The sequence below is a fragment of the Lupinus angustifolius genome, chromosome LG10 (genome assembly GCF_001865875.1).
Source record: "Lupinus angustifolius cultivar Tanjil chromosome LG10, LupAngTanjil_v1.0, whole genome shotgun sequence".
NCBI classification, from domain to species: Eukaryota; Viridiplantae; Streptophyta; class Magnoliopsida; order Fabales; family Fabaceae; genus Lupinus; species Lupinus angustifolius.
The window spans coordinates 15965255-15987426 of NC_032018.1; the positions used below are offsets into that span (position 1 = coordinate 15965255).

Consider the following 22172-nt stretch of genomic DNA (forward strand, 5'->3'; position numbering starts at 1 on the left):
TATCAAGTTTAGAAATGAGATACTAGAATCTACTCAAAGAGTTATACAAAATTATCCTTATCTAAGACACAGTTATTTGCAAAACAGCTTGGAATTTTGAACATCAAACGAAAATAATGTCAAGTCAAATATCACAATTCAACCAAGATGGTTATTTTTTTAAAGGAAAATTGGATGAGATCGAAAATCTATAGTTTAGTTAATTCAAGTACCACTGCTTACAGAGAGGATGAAGCAAGATTAGTTTAGTAATTTGAAAATATTCACAAACACTATCTCACTAAAACTAAAGTGGCACAATATCATAGGTTCATTATTAGCAACATGGACATATATACATATCTAAAGGCACACACATAAATTTTTTCTATCATTATACATTTATCATGCACATTTCTTATAATGATTCACTTGTGGCTAACAAGGGTTTAGAAAGTCAAGTTCAAAGTATGAACATATATAAAGATTCCACTTTTATACAAACATATTCTTCTTTATGGTATTTAAGTACCTTAACCCAATATCAATGATTACTTTTAACTAAAAATCTGTTTGTTTAATTATAATTATATAAAACTTATGCAAACAATAAAACTTTGGTTTTGGCAACTCATGAAAACAAAAACACATAAGTAATACATAGATGTAAATAGGCCAAGTAGTTAATAGTGGAATAGAGTTGATTGACAAGAGCATACAATATATTTATTATTCGGAGATGCTTATTTGGATGAGCAATCAAGATAATAAGTTAATAAAATAAAATATTTTTTTAAGAACCAAAATCAATTAATCATGTTATAGATGAAATAGATGTAAAAACATATACCACAAGGTTCTGAAATTTTATTTCATGTCAAGCAATCACATAAATTCATCTTATAGTCCACGGATGCATGTTCATCCACCTCAAGATTTAAAATGGCAATTTATTGAAACAACATATAAGGTATTTCAGTTTTATCTTTCTAATGTAATTCTAAACCTAAGATGAATGATGTTCCAATTTATACATACTAACCATAAGACACCAAATAGTGATTTGTTCCAATTAAGACAACATAAACAAAGATTCATATAAAAATTTATGTCATGCTAGTCCATTAGCTATCCAATGATACCGATGAGAACATGCTCATGAATTGAAGCTATTATTTAATCTTCCACAAATAAAATTGTCACTAACATGATAAAAACAATACCTCACAAAGTGAGGTGAGAAACAAAACAAAACAAACAACCACACTAGACTCACACAGAGAAATGGTATATGAGGTCATATCCCAAGTCGGATAGGAAAGACAGACTCTAATACTTTCCACGTCCGCAAGCTTGACATGTTTAAAATTCAATCTTTCCATATCCCCAAGTCATGCGTGCTCAAAAGTATAATTTTCTAGACTTGATCTCACATGAATTTAAATTTATGTCTTTGAGATCCATTAGTATCATGATATGCATTTTGTTTTAATTTGGGTTATGGTTACTCTAAACATTGTCCTTACCTTTTTTTTAAAAAAAAAATTGATGTTCAATTTTCTACCTGTTAGTTACCATGATATCAATTCCTCAGTTTGTTCGATATCTGGTAAGCAACAAATAAAGAGAAATAATTATGAACAATAACTTTATACAACCTAGACAATAAAAAATAATTAAAATGTGTGAATAACATCCTAATAATTTGTGAAGTATCCTTATCATACCAAAAGTTCTATAAATATTTTTTTAAACTTTATAAAATTAATTTTATCGTAGAAATCATATTTTTTTGATGTTGCAAAACATATTTTATTCTCTTTTACTATTTAATTCTTTATTAGTAGTTATAAAACTTTTGATTACGAATTTTTGTGTTTTAATTAAATAATTAGTTTTAAAAATAATTTAATAAAAAAGGTTAGAAATTGAATTTCTATATAAAGAGGAATGAACATTTGAAGAAATAGAAAAACGTTAAAAAGGAGTTAAAGAAGAAAGAAACAAAAAAAAGAAAAGAGAATAAAGAAAAGAGAGAAAGGAAGGTGGGGTGAAATAGAGGAAAAAGTATCATAAAAGTAGGCTAAAGGAAACCAAGGATGAGGTTGGTGTTTTCTCTCATTGTTTGACCCAGAAAAATAATAAAAACAAAACTAATAAGATAAATATAAATTATTGATAAATTCAAATAAAATACAACTAACTTAATTATAAATAAGATAATGTTATTTCAAATCTTATTCATAAATGTTTACTTTGAATAAGCTATTGTTTTGTAGTAAGCAATTTTACAGCTTATAGCCTTATACTTCTAAAAGTTTTGAGCTGTTTTTGTTTCACACATTTTACCAAAATGAGATGCTTTTTTTATTATCAAAATGGACCCGAATTTAAAAAATAATATTCCAATTTTGATATACAATATAAAATGAGTTTTGTTAACTATCACCTTAAAGAACAGTGTTTAATAAATATAGTCAAATTAAAAATCTTAAAAATGCACTCATAATTTATTATATTCACCACTTCCCCTAAATGCTGATTATTGGGTAGTATGATCTTCACATTAATCAATTGTGCTTAGGAGTAGTTGGCCCAGTACAAATATCAAGAGGGAATTTTCTATTTAGTAGAATATTTCTATTCTTAAAAATGTTTGTCTGCTAGGTTTATCCCTATCATTGATTTTATACATTTGGTTAGGAAAATGCATATAAAAATATATCAGTTTAATTAGCCTGTTAAAGTTATTAAATATATATATAATTTATTTGAATAATAATTATTAGGATTAGGAGGGAAAATCACTAGTAATTTACAAAAGAAGAACTATTATATCTTTCTAACAAATTAGTGTAAAAATCTCCTAATCACAACAAAGTTATACATGTCACCTTCAACTTATTCAGAAATGACATGTTAGATCAAACTTTTTAATAAATAGGTTATATTCAGATTTCTCAAGAAACATATTTAAAATAAATATGTCAGATATTCTTAAAAAGTTTATTCAGCTTAACAAACTAACCTATATAATTTTATATATTAATATTAACTATTTAGGCAGTTTGTATTAAACTTTTAAATCCCAATTTTAAGGTATGTTTATTAACCTATTTAAATATATGTTGACATATTTAATTGTCTTGTATTATAATAAGTTTTTAAATAGGCTAATATACCAGACTTTTAAAGAAACTTCATCTTAAAAAAAATTAAATAGTCAAATAGGCTACACTTAGGTTGCAATATATCAATTTCTTTTTACCCTTAACAATTAACCACATGTCATGATGAATGTCTCATTTGAGATAAAAATATTTTTAATTAAATAGTATTTTTTTGCTATTTTATAATTATGTTTATATTATAAATGCTATACTTGTTCTTTTTATATTTCATAGTTTTACATTGAGGCTTGCTTATGGACATAATAAAATAAATATGATAATTAAAACTCTAGTATAATTTAAAATTTATAAACTAATATTTTGGTTAAAGTGTTAAAATTTCATATAAATGAAAGTTTTTAATAAGTTTGGAGACGTTAGCACTGACTTGTCATATTATTTATTTTGTAGAAGTTCCATTGTGTTTGGTTATCAACCTTTGAATAGTTTCGTCCTCATGTGTTCTCATGCAACACCGACGTTTTTTCTTCATGGTGTGTTTCATGTGGCACAAGACTCTTTTGGCGGCTCCTCATTCCCCACGCACACGACCAAATGTATTTCAACTTACACCGAGTCGAAATTATATAATATACAGGAGTCTATCTTAACCTGTTTATTTATTTAAAAAATAAAATTTATGTTTAACTTATTTAAAAGTATAATCTGATCTGTTAACTTATTTAAAGATATGTTATACTATAAGATATTTAGGCATGAAGCTGGCATATTAAGTTATATAAGCTTTTTAAAAACTAGTTTATCATGTTGATAAACTAATCTAATTTGTTATAGATCAAGTGATAGGTTTATAATAGCTAATCTGACATGTTTCAGACCTAGGAAATTTCGCTCTTTTATATACTAGGGGATTTCACTTAGAAAAGAAGATGTTCCATATTAATGGGTTTAGTTCTGGTGGAGCGGTGAAATGTTAGAGATTACAAGGAACACCAACAATGAAAATACTCTAGGGGTGCGAATGAGATTAGATACCTCATTAGTCCTATATGTAAATGATGGAAACTAAGCATTATGTATATCTACCAATGCAATTTTATAGTTAACGCATTAAATATCCTGCTTGGAGAGTACATTCGCAAGAATGAAACTCAAAGGAATTGAACAAATTTTCAATGATTTTCATAACTATCTAACATTTTTAAACACATTTTAAAAGGTTCTTTTTTTGTTAAGCGAAAATGTATTAAAGAAGCACAACGGGTGCTAACCAATATATTTTAAAAGGTTCTATTGTCCTTTTATAATATTTTTATATTTTTTATATAATATATATTATTATTATTTTATTTGCTGATATAAAAGTTTTAATTATTTTTACTTTTCTGTTACTATTTTAATGGAGTTGGCTTCTTCATTAGTAGAAGAGAGTCCACAATTAGAAACATGAGTAGAATGATAAAATTCTTGATTTTAAACTTTTTTATATTAAAAAATAATTTAAATTCATGTTTGTTAAAAATAAATTTTTAACATATGTCACAATCTCATCCAATATAAGAAAAATCGAATTTCATTTTTAAGACTTTCAATTAAAAATATATATTAAATGAGAATAAGACATCACCATAATATTTTTTCGTATTAGTTTGAACAGAGTATATTTTAAAGCCATAATTACGTAAATGCCCAGAATCTTCCATCTCGTACTGGTCGTACAAGCTAATTGGTCAACACACGCCACGCGCCATTTCACCATTATATACATTCTCTAATATTCCATCTTCCAATTTCAACCATCTTTTGTTTCTCCAATTTTTCTTCTTCTTCTTATTCTTATTCTTCTACCATTAAGTTTTGTTATCACTTCTATATAAGTATATAACATACGTTTTATGTGCATGCATTAGATAGTTATAAATCGATTATTTCAATATGGAAATCAACAAGCTTAGCCAATATGAAAGTGTGTTCAATCACTTTGATAAAAATGGTGATGGGAAGATATCACCACCGGAGCTCCAACAATGCGTGGAGGCTATCGGCGGTACATTGTCGGACGAAGATGCCGAAGAGGCGGTAAGAATTATGGACTCGGATGGTGATGGGCTATTGGGTTTGGATGATTTTGTGAGATTTTTGGAGGAAGGGAAAGAGGAAGAAAAAGTGAATGACTTAAGAGAAGCTTTTAAGATATATGAGATGGATGGAAGTGGTTGCATAACACCAAAGAGTCTTAAAAGAACACTTAGTAGGTTAGGTGAGTCTAGAACTATAGATGAGTGTCAAGTTATGATTTCTTATTTTGATCTAAATAGAGATGGGGTTCTTAGTTTTGATGAATTTAAGGTCATGATGTTGTAATTGATGTATATTTTCTATTCACTTATGACTTATTCATTATTGATTATTCCTTTGATCATTTTGATGTGTTCTATACTCTAGTCACATATTAGGTGCATATGTATTATTTTTAATGAATTTAGTGATTTTGGTATAATGACTTTAATATATTATTCATTCTTAATATAGTTGACAAAATAACTTAGTTACTTTTGCAATTTCAAGGGTGTCATACATATTGGTGATCCTGTGGGACAAAAATATGAGCCTTTAATTTATTGAAAATGTTTTCTATAGGCAAAATTTGTTAGGGAGATTTGATGAAATTGTGTAGTTGACTTATTTTCGGAGAACATCAAATTTAACATCAAATTTTAAACAAAGTATCAATTTAAAATTGTAAATTTTGAAGAGCACTAAAATTATAATTATCTTATATTTCTTACTAGATTACTATGAAAGGTAATAATATCATTTATAATTATAAACAAAAGTAGAAAATAAAAATATTTAATTAAATGTATTTTTAGTTAAAATGAAACCGTCATCGTTGTAGACATTGATTCCTAACATTAATCATGATAAGTTGAAATTCAAATTTCAGATTGGTGGATAATCATCAACTCCATGCTTATCAAAGTGAATAAATCTTATGGACATGCAGTAGAAACTAGAAATCCAAAATTTTTATTATCAATACTAATTTTATGTAGCCAAAATTAAAGAGGGCCATAAACTAAATAAATAAGTCATATTGGACAATAAATAGTACCATTGTATTTTTTAAAAGGGAAAATCTATAAGAATACCTTAAACTTTATGTCTTTTGCAAGAAGTCACTATAAAGTGAAATTGGTATCTGCGTAAAGATAATATTAAACTAATGACAATGAATTTTTTTGCTATGTATTTTATTTAAAACCCAAGTTTTAGATCGTTATTATTTAATTTTATTATATATACTGTATTAACCACTTCTAACTCGTAAATTTAATTATTATTTTCTTCTCAATTAATTTTATATTTTGATGACATTTTCCTTCGGATATCAATGATGGCTAACATGCATCATTGCATTCCTACTACTATGAGTGTAATTATAGTGTTTTCCTCGTTGGCCTACTAATAATTTAACAATATATAGATGAAAGATTTGTTTACACTCAAGTTAGATTATACTAAGTATACTTAATCTCAATCATTCATTTTCTTAAATCCAACAGACTAGATGAATGAATGAAATAAATGATGGGGAAGAAAAAAAGATCTTAAATAACTTTTAAGTTTCATCTATCTGGTCCGTTGAATTTAATAAAATGAATTACTAAGATTAAGTATAACTAGTGTAACTTGGGTATAAAGAGATCCCTCCTCACACACACACATATATATATATAGACCAATTTCACCAACTGATAAAGTTTAAGGGCTAATTAGAAAAAAATAGTTCATAATGACTACTTGCAAAAGACATAAAATTCAGAAGGACTTTATATATTTTTCCCTTTGAATATAACACATATAATTATTATCAATTTATTTTTTAAATAAAAAATTTCAAATGGATAAAATCATTATCATTATTTTTTAAATAAAAATCAAAGTGGATAATCATTTTTTTTCAAATAAATGATACGAGCTCTACTAGTTATTATCAGATTTTTGAAAATGAGAAAACAAGTTAATGAGTAGGTTAATTCAAAATCACATACTTCATATAACAAATTCTCTCATTTTCAACTATAGATCCTCTGACCATCAGCTTAAAACGCACAAAAAACATCAAATAACCTATTTTTCTACCTACACAATTAGGGGCGAGCATGAGCCGAGTTGGGACGGGTTAAGCCTTGTCCTTGTTCGGACCTAAATATTGGTTGAATCATTTTTTGAACATGGTCCCAACCTTAAATTTGAAGTTAATCCAATCCTAGATATCAATTGAGTCAGCATTTAACCCAAACCCGACCTAGACCCGATTAAATATAATACATATTCATTTTAGATAAAGTATTCTCAATATAACTTATTATTATGAATGCGTAATTTGACATATAAAATGATATATGTATATACATTATTATTACTCATGTATATAAAATGAAAAATTAGAGAACCAATAATACTTTCAACAAAAAATGTGTCATTAATCTGTACACAATTGAATAGAGAGACAAATACAAACATGATGATTGAGTGACAATAGAAAGGGCCGTAAATATTAAGTGAGTCTAATTTTTGAACCCGAACTTGATCTTAGTCTCAATGAGACCCAACCCTATTAAGGCCCATCATAATCATACCATACTTAGTGAACGGATAGAGTTAGGTCCTACTCACCCATATACACAATCATCTATACCAACTGAATTATCTCCTTAAAAAGTTGTGCAACCAATCCACATTAGAGATAAAAGATGCATAGTCATCAATGTCTAGCCTCACACTGGACTATAGATTTATGCCCAAGACTCTATTGATTGTGTTGCCTATCCCATGTACCATCATTGCTTGTATGTTTACTATCAATCCCTAACTTTTGTTTGGTTGCTACACTCCATGTCCTTTGCTCATTTATTTGTGAGGTATTCTCATCCATTCTTTTTAATTTATCTTACATGTAATGATTCTTTCCACTTTTGTTACATTATTTATTTATTTATACTGAGTGAGCTGTTCGTAAGTCCGATCAAGAGTCAAACTGGTTAGACTCTCTAGGTCTCATGTCATTACTAATTACATATAAAAAAATAAAAACTGTTCATAGCAAGAGCTAATGACAAGCGAAAATCTCGGGTAGACATTTCTTATAGGCACTCAAATCCCTTTTTCCCTATTTCAAATTTTACTATGCCTAATATACAAATACATTTTTTTATCGACCCGATTTTTCGTATATATTATAAATATATTTCTATTACAAGACATTAAAACCTGAAAACAATCTAAATCCACAAACATTACATTTAATGACCAAAAACTAGGATCATATGTCTATGGATCTAGTGCATTATTCACATAATTTTTCCAACTACATTCACCAAAGGACTACTAGAGCTTTCACTCATTAGCATGTTTTGTTCCCCTTCTGGTAATTCCTCCACCAATGTTGATAGCTTCTCAACAATTTCCCTTGCACTTGGTCTCAAAGAAGCATCTTCTTCTACACAAGCTCTTGCAATATTAGCCACTGAAACAACTGCATCAACTGAATAATTCTCCCCTAATGCATTGTCTATCCACTCCCTTAGCTCATTAACATTTTTCGACATCGAAATGGACTTGATTTTGTCCGTAAGCCATACGCTTCCGTCCGCCTTGTCATTAGGCCGGCTTATAGGTGTTTGGGCTGATAAAACTTCTAACAAGACAATACCATAAGCAAAGATATCAATGCTTGGAGAAATTATACCTTGGTGAACATATTCTGGTGCCAAATAACCAATACTCCAAGATGCAGGGTTAGTAGAATAGAAATTCGGGTCCTCAGTTTCATTCTCAACACACCCTGCCATCCCGAAATTGCCTAACTTTGCTCCAAATTCTTCATCTAAAAAGATGTTCCTGCTCTTTACATTCATATGCACATAGCTTGGATTCATAACCTCGTGCATATATTGCAATGCCGCGGCCACATCGAGGCATATCTTGAGCCTTTGGCTCCAAGTCAGGAAGCAATAGCATGAGGAAATGAATTGATTCTTGATGGCCAAGCCACCATGAAGCCAATCTTTTAGCGAACCATTTTTCGCAAACTCGTAAACCAAAAATGACTCTGGCCCTTCGGATAAGCTTGTTCCAAGAAGCCTTAGTATGTTGGGATGGTGGTGAATTGCATCATGGAAAAGGGAAAGATCTATCTTTGATGCAATATCTGTCTTTGTTCTTTTAATTGCCATGTCCTTTCCGATTAGGCGACCGCGAAATACCGATCCCTCAATTTGATTACTTGAATTGAAATCCTCAGTTGCCTTTTTCATATCTTCAGTTGTGTATATCTCCAACAACATTTTACGCGGCGTAGTCGAATCAACAATTTTCCCATCAAGAGTATCCTGAGACCCCTCAAATGAAACTTTTTTGTCATTTGTAGTGGTGGTTCTTACACTAAGATTCAGATGTTCCAGCTCCAAATCTGCTTCTTTGATTGAACTCTCTTCTAACCTCTTATGCTTCAACCTGATAACAAAGAAAACTACTGCAGAAGCAATGAAAACACCAAGTGCAACACCACCTAGCCCAATATACAAATCAGTTTTCGACATTTTCGACTTCTTGTGTGGACCAATTACTGGGATTCTGGTTGCACTAAAACCAGAATTTGGTTCCTTTGGTTTAGCCAAAGGACCAAGTATAGGGTTACCATTTAGTGGAATCAGAATTGATGTAAAGGGTATAAGGCTTTCAGGTCTAAAACCTTCAGATGATGATATGTTATTAGCAGAAACAATAGCTTCTTTAGTAATATTGAACTTTGAAGCCAAATTTGAAATTGTATCACCTTCACTCACTGGATAAGAAAGCATAAATCTTGGTTGTGGAATAACTTGTGATGAAAATGGGCATGCACATCTCAATGGGATAACTAATTTGATTTTATCAACAAGATTCCAAGGTGAAACACTAGGGTTGTTTTCCCTTATAGCCTTGCATGTTGTCAAGCCCTCAAGTGATTTTGCAATACCATAAAAGCTCTCCCCTTTGATGCTAATCTTCGATAACTCGGCGCGAAAAATATCACCTTTGCACTTGCAATCAATTGGTATCAGAAGAGGCTGACCCTGAGAAAGAAACTCAGTTTCAGCAGAGAAACCATTAGCTTCTGCTATTACAAACCGGTTAAGTCCCAAGTTTGTGGTCAAATTAGACAATGATGAATAGTATGAATTAGTGAAAATGAGTGCAAATGTTTCACATTGGTTTTGTGAACTATTTCCATTGTTGCAATTGTAGCCAAAAACTTCTTCTGATGTTGTTTCACAACTTAGAAGGTCTTGGCCTAATGAAGGGACAAATAGCCAAAGGAATAAGACCAAAGTTCTCATGTGAAATGTAATGATAAATTCTACTAGGTGTAATAAATAACCTATTAATAAAATACAATGCTTTAGTTTCACTCTTGGAGACTGAATATTTTGGATCTATACAAATAAAACTAACTGAAAGGTAACAGAATTTATTCAAAGTTGTTCAGAGACAAGATTCTTGGGAATCATAAAGTTTATTTTGTATATATATTGATGACTATAGTTTCATCTAGGTTCAGGTGAAGTTACTATGGCTAATGCTTTTTTAGGCTCCTAGGGCTTCTAATTTGCTTTTATATAAGATCTTAAGAAAGTTGGATCTCAAGATTTGAAGATATTGCATGTGACTTTTTAAATAGTCATCTAATCCATGTTACTTTTACTTGATAGAATATAGTTTTAATAGGTTATTAATACTATACCGGTCAAAGTACTAATATAGTAATATAGTAGTTTATTCGGTGGTTTACTAACTAAACCATATAACCATGAAGTTAGATATACATATATTTTATACTAACGTTAATGTTGAAAAATCAATAAAGAAGACAATAACTATTTTTATTTATACCACTTATTAAAAAATGTATATGGTAGATCATGTTTTAGATGTATAAAAAATGTAATAGTTTTGTATTTGATTCCCTTACTAATGTTTTGGTAAAAATGAATCATTTTCATTAAAAGATAATTTTAAATGAGGTATAACTGATATGGTTCAATTGAAAACCGGTTGGTATAACCGGTTTTGACCAATATAATTGTATGGTCGATATAAATGTTATATCGTACCGGTTGAACTGGCCAGCACAAATTGGTTTTAATAACATTCACCAAGAGTATGGCGGTGGAAAATAAAATGGTTCAATTTTTGAGATGTTAAATATTTTTCCATTTGATAATTCTTTATGTTAGATATTTGTATTCTATTTTCCAATTATACTCTTATTTATTACTTCTCATTTTCACCTTTATTTCTCTATTATTCTTTAATGTAATAGGATTTTTATAGTTAAATTAAATCAATTTTTATGACATTTAATGATTTTCTTAAATTATATTTATTAATCTAAACTTAAAAAGAAATAGAAATGTAATGGAGGGGATATATAATAGGTATAAAGCAAAAATAATATGCACCTTAAATATTCTTGTTTTTTCTTCTCTCAATCAATAAATTTTTAGACGTTTATTAACATATGAGTTTATACTTATAGTGTTTAAGGTGGAGTTAAGTCCAACTACTCTAATATAGTATAATATTTAATGGAAATCTTTCATAACTGATCAAATAGTAGGACCAATGAACCTTGATAATTCATTGAATACTTTTAATGATAGATATTTCAAAGTCTTGAAATTACTTATTAACTCTTGATAATTATGAAGTTCAACTTAAAAAGTTGGAGTAGCATTTTCAAGGTAATTTGAAAGTATGACTAGAGTTAATACTACATTATGTCTTTATGATAAAATTTTCCTCCCATTACTATATAAATGGAACTTGTGAGGAAGAGAAACACATAGATAAAATGATATAGAGTTTATATCTGCCTTACTGTGAGATGTGTATCTCTAGTGAGATACTAGGGAAGTTTGTATTGCATTCTATTTGGGTGAGAATGAATGTTATCCTTACAGTAAAAGAAAGTCAAATATTGTAATCATACTTTATATAGTGGAGATATTCCATGCTAAATTTTTGATGTCATTTTTTTTTATTTTTCTTTATCCATTTGCCACTTCCACAAGTGCCCATTTTGTATCACACATAGAGAAAAATTGTTCTAATTCCCAACAATATTAAAGCCTCACCCCATATATCTAAAAACCAATTCTCTTCGTTACTAGATAGATGGTCCAATAAATGAATGAAGATGGTGTTTTACATTTTTTAAAGGTACATTTTTTTAAATAAAAATGTTATAAATCATCAACCCATATATTTAGTCCTAGGCATGAGACTAGTATGTTATTGATAATCTCACATAGGACTTTCGGCATAGGTTAAGTCCATTATTCTAATAATAATTATTGTTTGTGTTTTTTATCTTGAAAATGAGTCACATGCCAAAAACTTGAATAAGGAACATGTAAGGCATAAATTTGATCAACGTTGGTCTCCCGTCAATGCAAAAGGAGACTTACATGGATAGCACTTGCCTCGTAAAGTACATGCAATGATGCAACTTTTACATATAAAATCAAAATACTTTCCCAAGAATGAATAATAGCATTGGCACCATACAAATTACAATGAATATAATCTATGAAGCAGTGTAGATAGAAATGATGCAAGTAGTGGAAAGTATGGGCTTATATTAAAAACTGACAAATGAAGAATAACTATTATGCATGGTAAAGCCAAGGCATGAAACATAGGCTAGGGATATCCTAAGTTGACAAGCCCCATAGCCATTTAATAATATGAGTGACGAAACGAGTTTAGGAATCTATTATTTGACCTATAATAAATTAGGTGAATTTAACCTATTTTATAAATAGGTCGGATTCAAGTTTTTTAAAAGATCATTTAGCTGGACAGGTTGGACTTTATATGATTTAAAATATTTATTTAGCCTAACATACATATATGTTTAATTATATTATATATTATTATCTATAACATACTATTTTAATATAATTAGAATTGTTATATGTAAAATTTGAATACAAAAGTAATTATATAAAAATAATAATGAAACCAATTTTAAAATTGGTAATCTTTGTTGCGAAGTACAAAGATTGACACGGATAAAATATACAGCATAAATACAGATATATATCATACATAATATCTAGAGTGCTTAATTAAGATTTAGATTGGCATGATGTGTTTGATTGAAGTGTTTGATACGTGCACGTAAAAAAGATTCGATTGATCATACTAATGTGACACATTTCTCCTATCATTGTTGGAAGTAATGACCCTACAAATCTTTAATAATGAGTTATGTGAAAATTGACATAAATAAACTTCATATTACATTTTAATCCAAGACTTTAAAGTTTTATAAAAAAATTTGGAAGGTGAAAATTATATTAAACAATGAACCAAGATACACCAAATAGAAACAAAATACACAACAGCAAGGCAAATGACAGCTCCAAAAGGAGTGTAATACGCTAGATATCACAATTAACCATGGTCATTCAACTTCGTTTTTAGAACAATGCTGTTAAAAATAATGTGGAAGATAATCATCAGCGTTCCTCAAAACAAGCGTTATTATATTAAATAGGTGGATATAACTTCAACAATGCAGACGTGAACAATAATTAAATAATTATATTTATACATCATGAGTTACTTAGAGAATTAAGTCTCTATAATTTTTAAGAGATTTATATAAATATTTAACAAAAATATTATAAAATAGTAACCAAAAATTACCAAATAATGAATGGTAGAATGCATAATCAGTAATATAGACAAGTAAAAACACTTGTTAAAAAAGTAATGGAATATAGTTAGAGACATACAAAAGAGTTAAAATCTATTAATACATAATGAGTTTTACTCCATGTATTACCTTTTTCAAATCTCATTAGTAAAAACATTAATTAATAATATATTTATGATAATAAAGTGTCTCATCGTACAATAAGATAATTTATCTCCTTAAATTCATTTAGTATTTGACATGTGTCTTATTTTTTATTTTATAATATATTTTAAAATGAAAACTTCTCTAACAAAGGGAAATAAGACACATGTTAAATATTAAGTGAATTTAAAGAGATAAGTTATCTAAAAAATATACTTTGTTTCAGGTTTTTTTTTGTTGAGTAAATTGAAAAGAAAAGTATGATAATATATGGGATAGAACACATACAAAAATGATAAACTACAAAATCTCATAAATGAAGTACAAAAATTTAATTAATCCTTATTTTTGTGTGACAGATATCACAGTTAAAGATACAAAAATTTATGAAATGAAATTTTTAATTTTGGAACATTGAAACAAATTTCAATTTGATGCCATAGAAATTAGTTTCTTTGCTTTGCTTTTATCATTTTAATATGACATCAATGCCATCTTTCGTTTGACTTGATACTTGGTATTAGTGAAAGTATCTCATGTATCTTCAAAAATAAATCATCAAATTGGGTCATTGTTCCAACCAAAATCATGTACAACAACTAGAGCAAAATCATGATGCATAACTTCAATTTACAAGAACTTTTGAAGCTAAAGCATGTTTTTTCATAGGATCAAAGTATGGCGGTCTAATTGAAAGGCATAATAAAATAATGTTGTTAAAACCATTTCATACCAGCTGGTTGAACCGGTCCCAATATCAGTATGGCTAAAATTGGTCATATCAGTCGGTTTTCAATTGACCGTACTGGTCATACTGGTCAATTTTTATTTAAAATTATTTTTTTAATGAAAATAAAAAATATTGTTTTTTAATTGATTTTTCAAATTAATATTAATATAATATATATGCATATCTAATTTTGCCAGGATGCGGTTAATTTTTTAATATTAATAGCATTATAATAAAGTGTGCACATTCACCTTTAAACACACATGATGCCCACTTTTCTTAGTAAACATAAACCCATTCCTAAAGACACTTATAATATCTTGGGTCAATATATATATAGACCCTTGATAAAAAATTTGCTTTCATAACATATAATCTTTATCTATATATGTATTAACAATATAAACATATCATTAATCATTCATATATTAATCACTATTGAATCTTAAGTAATAAAAGTAATAGATATGTAGATGATGTATTAGTCATATAATTTTTTTCACACCAACTATATATATACATATAGATATTAACTTCTTAAGAATATCAAATAAGAATTAGAAATGTATTAAGTATCCTCAAATGATACCATGATATTCATTAGAAATTGATTCATATTCGTACACTTTACTTAAAAAACTCAACTATATTTTACTTACACTCTTACACTAATAGATCTTATTATTCTACTTGGGATACTAAAATATGAGCATAAAGTTGAAAAAGAAAGTAATACTTTGTTTTTTGTTGTAAAATATTAGTTAAAATAAGAATTTAAGAGCCTAGAAACTAGAAATGTAGAACCTTAAAAGTATAAATTCAGTGTACGAGGATCGATTATTTGGCATAAATTGGGGCGTAAAAATATAAGTCCAGATTCAGATTTAATTCAACTTTCATTCATTCAATAGATTGGAAGAAACTATTGCTAAGGGGAAAGATGTGAACTGAATATAATGTGATCAACATCGATCTAATAGGCACATATGCTACGATAAACTACATTAACTGCAGCATCAAATCCCCAACAATAATAAGTTCTTCTTTTTATTAACCAACAATAAGATAATAACTCACTAAATAATAATTAACAAGATAAATATGATAGACATGATTTTCGGATAAATTAATATAAGATGAAACTAACTAAATTATAAATAAGATAATGTTATATAAATCCAAATATATGTAATAATAGGAGCGTACTTGTCCGGTTCACATCCTGAGTTATTTCGGTTACTAACCGGGTTTAAGACAGCCGAACCAGAATTTTTCCAGTTTAAAGCAGTCTAACTCTTTATTCAGTTAAGACTACAAATCATAATCGTTTTCAAATCTGGTGAGTAATCAAAAAATCAATCCAGTTTTGACAACACTATTCACCCTTGAATTAAATATTTAGCCCTTTTATTTTTGGATTTGCCACGTTATTCAAAGCTCTTTGAAAGTGTAATACCTTTGGTACTACAATTATATGGTAAACTACATAGAAATAACAATAGATGGTAGTTAAATTTAGCTTAATTATTCATAAAAGTCAAAGAACCTTAAGTGGGTATTAGATTTGGGTATATGTAAACTTCATAATGATACTAATAAAGTAAAGTTCAGTATTAAAAGCACTTTGACAAATGAGTTTGGTGACTGCAATAGGTGTTCATATTCTTATGAACTATGAAGTGAACATTGGATATGGTAACATTATCAAATCATTTGATCATTTTATTGTTAATACATTAAGCATACTGATACATAAATCAGGTTGTTACTGATCTTTACTTTATCAATGTGTTTGCTGGGCTTTCTCAACAGAGTTCCTCAGTAAGGATATTACTTGAGCTGGCTCAGGGGCTCCAAACACTGAACTCCCTGCAACAATACAGTTTGCTCCTGCCGATGCGGCAGCGTCTATGGTTGAAGGCCCTAAACCACCATCAACCTGCAATTGAAAACACAACTAGTGTGCATGAGCATGCAAACACAAGTATTTCATAATCTTCAAGGCCGAGTGTCCACATTGGGCATTCATAGGAGGACGAACTGGGCACGAAATAGTCTACCAATTCCTACTATCAGTGATTTCATAGATAGCCATAAACTATCTCCAATAACTAGCTATTGATCTCTAGATGAAAAGCTATTACACTCTCTTCTTCTGGCATTACATGTTCAAAAGACAGGATGAGTCAGGACTATGTTCTGCCTCTTAACTGGAAGTAGTTTTTGCTGCTAAAGATGGTCTAGCATAAGATACTTCTTTCTTCTTTAAGAGTGGAATGCTTCTTTTAATTCATGGTCATCTTTTAAATATAAATTATACTAGAAATTGGCAATAAATTGCTCTATTGCAACCATGAGAAAATAGATTGAGACATACCTCTATGTCAAGTGATGGATACTTCTTCCTTAGAGTCCGTACCTAGTTTAAGAATTTAAAATGAAAAACGAAAGTTAACCAAAAAATAGGTATAGGTTGCATAATGGACAAGAGTTGCCAGCAACAAGAAATGTAGGAGATATAAAGTTAAGAAAGAGTAACGATACCTTATCCATCATCTCTGGCATAAACTTTTGTCCACCAAATCCAGGTTCTACAGTCATGACAAGAACCAGTTCTACCGGATTTTCAGCCTCAACCTGTGAAAAGAATAAAGATAAATAACACCAAAACAGAGAAAAAGGACCAACCTCTTAAGGATTAGATCCCATAATGACCCAGAGGTGTTGTAGCTATTCTAAAGTTTGTGCACAAAGACTTGAGAAGAAGGTTAATATTATTCTTTTTGTCTTATAAAAAACTCATAGAAGGTTAATAATGATAACTAAATGCAGCTATACAGGTATAAAACAACCAACAACAACCAAACCTTAATCCCGTGACGGACCCAGAAAATTTAGGTTGTGGTGGCAAAGTTAATAAACAAGTTTAAATATTTAAGTAGTGGGGACAAAGACAATACATAAATGCAAATACATAAGTGAAAATAACAAAACAATATCATACACTAAAGAAAATTTCTCATTAGGTAGGATCGGCTACATAGATCGGACACACCATAATGTTCTATAGTAAATAATGTTCATTGACAAAGCATTGATCATAAATCATTTTCATGCAGCTATACAGGTATGACCAAATAAAAAGAGAGCTGGGGAGGACGGAGGAAGAAGAAACTTACCAGGGAATAAACTTCTCCAACGGGTGTCCCAGGCTTTAATGCTACACCAGGCCTCATGCCCTGCGCCTTAATTCTTTGGATAAGTTCTTCCCAGTTATCTGTTTACAAGAATTATTTCTGAGAAGGCAGAACAAAATAATATATAATGGGCCGTGGACAGAAGAAAATAACATTCCAAGAAGAAAAACCGAAAGACCTTTCGATGTCTCAATATGGAAGGTAAAACCAGAAGCACCAGCTTTTCCCAAAGGTTCAACATAATCAAGAGGATTTGTAACCATCAGGTGACAGTCAAGATATGCCCTGAAAATGCACCATAAATAATGGCAATAGGGAAATTTACTCTGAATAAAACAAGTTTAGATCACTGAAGAAGGAAGATTGTTACTTTGTGTGCTTTCTCAAACTTTCAATGATTGGAGCACCTAGAGTTAAATTAGGGACAAAGTGCCTGCACAAGATAGGGGGAGAAAAGGGAACACATTCAAGAACTTAATAATCACAAAAAAAGAGAGTAAAGTTTCATAAACAACACTAAGCGCCATGATCTGACGGTAAATCATCCATAGCAACCAAGGTGACAAAGATAGTAGCAACCCGAAAACCGAGACACCTTACCCGTCCTGCAAATGAACCAAACTGAGAAACATGAGGAACCATGTTTGATAATAATGTAATAATATAGGTACAATCATAGAATAATGAAAGTGAAAGAGTACTAACCATTATATCCATGTGGAGCCAATCGGCACCAAAAGTGAGCATACGATGAGACTCAGAAGCCAAATTGGCGAAATCAGAGGAAAGCATTGAAGGAGCAATTTTGGTTGTGACACTCATTTTTTGTTGTTGTTGTTGTTGGAATGAATGAATGAAACTGAAATCAGAAAACGAAGGAGAGAAGTATTAAAATGGTTAGGGTAATGGAGATGGGGATGTTAATGATTAGTTTGGTCAAATTTAATTCACCAACTTAATAATAAATGATGGAATCTCCTCTCTCTCTTTTTTGGCTAATGGAGGCCCAAACTTAGGTAGGTGGAGCAAGATAGGATCTAACTACCAAAAAATATGAATATTAATATTTTAAAGAGAGATGTTGTTTACTATAAGGATATTTTGTAAAAATGAAAATCCAATAATAATGTTAACAACTAACAGAGTGTTAGGCTAGTAGTATAAGATTTCGCTAAATTTCTAGGATGACCAAAAGGTCAAGGATTCCATTCATGTGAGACACACTTGTTGGGAGGAGCAACCACAAACCCGAAAGGGATTAGTTCCTTACCCAAAAGAGTGAGGTGATACTTTTGGTAGTACAACAAAATTTAAATGTATCATTTATTTATCCAAGACATTCATACTTGAATTGAACATTGTTCTTTGGTCATGAGAAGGTGAATTTGGATGGTAGAAATCTGTTGGAATCTTCTAGTATAGTCTGATAAGTGCTTGAACTCGTTGTGGAGGTACTTGAAAAGATTATGTAACGGTCAAGTCAGTATGTGAAGGAAATATGTAGAATATCAAAGAATAGTAAGGAATAGAGTGAGTAAATTGAATAAGTAAGCTCAAAAGGTTAAGTAAATTTCCTCAAGGGGAAAATCCTCTATTTATAGTGGAGAAATGAGAAGAATATTATTTTGTAGATGTTGTTGGTCTCGTAAAAAAAATTGTATGTGAGATCTGCCCTAGACAAGTGAATGTTGTTTTCCTTATGTCATGTGGCTTTAGTAGATTCGTACCCTATGGACAGTTGACTTTCACTCATATTGGCATGTGACGTTATGTCATTGGTTCATTCTGTCTACTGTTGAGATGTGTAGTAGGGCGTAAGTAGCATACAACATGTAGCAAAGGTATCTGTCATGCATGCGACATAATAGTGGAGTGTCAGAAGTGGTTTTGTATGATCTTGTCACTTTTGTCTAATCAATACTTGTTGGCTCGGAGTGCATGGCTGATGTGCAGGAGTGCCTGGATTATACTTATCTTGCTCATACATATGTCGATAGTTGTTGTCTTTGTACGGTCATGGCACATATTCTAGAACTGGGATGAAATAGTTTCCTCTAGTCTTTCAGTATGCCTGGTATGTCAGACATGCTGGTAGACTTCATTGTTTGGTCTAGTGGACGGAACTTCCAGGTGTATGGCCAAGCATGGGAAACAACCTCTATTTGAATTTGTACCAATCTTCTTGGGTATTTGTTCTTCAATTCTGCACCACATGGTAAGCTAGAGAGGCTTTGGGGTTTGTACCATTTTTACAATGATGACATCTTGTGAGTGTGACTTGTCCCTCATCTTTTCGACTCGTACATTAAATGAGTCATCTTCTCTTTCACGCGTAATAAATGATTCGTCTTGTCTTTTGAACGTTGGGGATGGGTCTAGCCCTAACTACTAGTACATCTGGTACTTCAGCTTCTACGCCACTCGTTGGATTGCTTTGCCTCTATTTTATTTCGACAGTGATGATAGTTGGAGATATGTGAGCTTGAGTGGGTACCTCCATATCCTTCTTCTATAAATAGTGGGAATATGTCACTTGCTTTCTTTACTTGCATCCTTATGTTTCATTGCTATCAGGTTATCTACTGTTCTTTGATTTTACATTTTCGTCGTTGTTCTTCGTAGAGGTCCCTCCTTCACTAGAAACTTAGGTAGATTCTTTTCCTATTCTTCGGGTTGTGGTGTGGTAGTTGTGTAGTTTTTGCTTTTTTTTATTGTGTCGTTTGAAATGTGGTCACTCGTGAAGAGTAGTTGTCTATGATCGATGGCCTCCAATTGTAGTTTAATTGATAACTCTTATAAGGTAGGTTTGAGATGTCTCACAACTTTACCCCTCAGGTTGATCAGTACAAGATCCCCGCTGGTTATGAAGGGATAACTCCATTTACTACTAGGTTGACCACGAAGTGTTAGGGATAGAGAGTTATTTTTCTTTTGTATATCATCTAGACATAGACGTCGTTGGTGGACTTCCTGATCATTTTACGTTGTGTGCTCTGAGGAAGGGTGAGGGAGTTTGTTTTGATTATTGAGTAGAGTGGGGAAATCACTTCAAATTCTTCATGTATGAGGTTTACTCACTAAAACTTAGGGTCTGCCCCCTAGACGAGTGGTATGTCTCGATCCTCCATCATCTTAAGGTGGCTCCTTCCCAACTCCATTCGAGTGCATAAGGATTTATTCACGGTTTTGATATCTTTTATCGGGAGAGAAGACTTCCTCATTTTTTATAGGCATTTTTTAATGTTCTGGGTGACTTGCTAGATGAATAAGGATGAGGAGCAAATAAGGCGTTTAGGGTGGACGTGCTCCAACCGATGAGGGGCAAGATACTGTTTACTCATTCTAAGCTAGTTACCAAGGATTGGATGAGGGGTTTCTAATAGGTCTATGTGTGGAAATGAATCATGTCTTGGGCATACCACTCGACTGGTGAGAAATGGTTTCCCTTCCACTAATCTCGGGACCACCACTTGGGTAGTTATGATCAGTACCTTTTTGAAGAGAGTAAGTTTAATGTTCATGACTAGATAGTCGATATAGGCAGAACATAGAACTTCATATGCCCTATCTTCACACACTGATAGCAAGTGATCTTCTCCTTTGTGTTTTTGCCCTTCTTGGTTGAGTCTTAGATTCTTTTCGTTGAAATTTTTTGAATGCTCATTTCTTATTTAAGAACTTGCTGAATTTATTTACAAGGAGAGACATGGTTTCATCATCAATATTGAAGGAATCAGAATCTTCATCATAAGGTGTCTCCTCTTGAATTTTTTCATGTGATGTTGCAGCCTTGAGGGAGATGCATTTCCTTTTCTTGTTTAATTCTTAATGTTGTGTCAAGCAGCCTAGCTCTATCTCATGGTCTTGAAGCTTTTCAAAAAATGTTGCAAGTGACATTGAGTCCAAGTCCTTGGATTCCTCACCTTTGGTTGTCGTGCTCTATCAATACATCTTAAAACTTTTTTAGTTAATTCACTATTAGCAATCACTTTATCTAAAATAAACAATATGTGTGAATTGTTTTTGCATGTCATTTATTAATTCATTAGGAAACATATAAAACATTTTATCTAAAATAAAAGATTTTTTTTTTTGCTTTTTCCTAAAAATACTCTTTGTTTGACCAATTTCTATTTCCTTCAGATGAATATTTTTTTGTTAATTAATTGTCCTTCTACCATTGTTCTATCAAGCTTTCGTCCATCATAGAAAATTTC

At 30.6% G+C, this 22172-nt stretch overlaps 3 protein-coding genes across 3 annotated transcripts; 1 reads left to right on the forward strand and 2 right to left on the reverse strand.

Annotated features, from left to right (window-relative positions):
* Nucleotides 4928–5527, forward strand: LOC109358122 (calcium-binding protein CML38-like). The gene has a single exon (XM_019602200.1). The coding sequence runs from the start codon at nt 5046–5048 to the stop codon at nt 5472–5474; it is 429 nt and encodes a 142-aa protein (XP_019457745.1). The 5' UTR covers nt 4928–5045; the 3' UTR covers nt 5475–5527.
* On the reverse strand, nt 8343–10643 carry LOC109357891 (protein LYK2-like). Its single transcript, XM_019601946.1, has one exon. The coding sequence runs from the start codon at nt 10496–10498 to the stop codon at nt 8468–8470; it is 2031 nt and encodes a 676-aa protein (XP_019457491.1). The 5' UTR covers nt 10499–10643; the 3' UTR covers nt 8343–8467.
* LOC109357662 (ribulose-phosphate 3-epimerase, cytoplasmic isoform-like) lies at nt 16330–18863 on the reverse strand. Its single transcript, XM_019601651.1, has 8 exons — nt 18661–18863; nt 18556–18560; nt 18326–18388; nt 18134–18240; nt 17938–18035; nt 17303–17395; nt 17136–17177; nt 16330–16697 (listed from the first exon to the last, which is right to left on the reverse strand). Exons 1-8 carry the CDS (start codon nt 18775–18777, stop codon nt 16542–16544), a joined length of 681 nt encoding a protein of 226 aa, XP_019457196.1. The 5' UTR covers nt 18778–18863; the 3' UTR covers nt 16330–16541.

What these genes read in the sequence shown, in the direction of transcription:
- LOC109357891 (XM_019601946.1), bottom strand. Translation starts at nt 10,498, where the DNA reads ATGAGAACTTTGGTCTTATTCCTTTGGCTATTTGTCCCTTCATTAGGC.
- LOC109358122 (XM_019602200.1), top strand. Translation starts at nt 5,046, where the DNA reads ATGGAAATCAACAAGCTTAGCCAATATGAAAGTGTGTTCAATCACTTT.
- LOC109357662 (XM_019601651.1), bottom strand. Translation starts at nt 18,777, where the DNA reads ATGAGTGTCACAACCAAAATTGCTCCTTCAATGCTTTCCTCTGATTTC. An exon ending in CCATATTGAGACATCGAAAG is followed by an intron (nt 18,036 to 18,133) that starts GTCTTTCGGTTT and finishes TCTTGTAAACAG; the next exon opens with ATAACTGGGAAGAACTTATC. An exon ending in TGCCAGAGATGATGGATAAG is followed by an intron (nt 17,178 to 17,302) that starts GTATCGTTACTC and finishes TTCTTAAACTAG; the next exon opens with GTACGGACTCTAAGGAAGAA.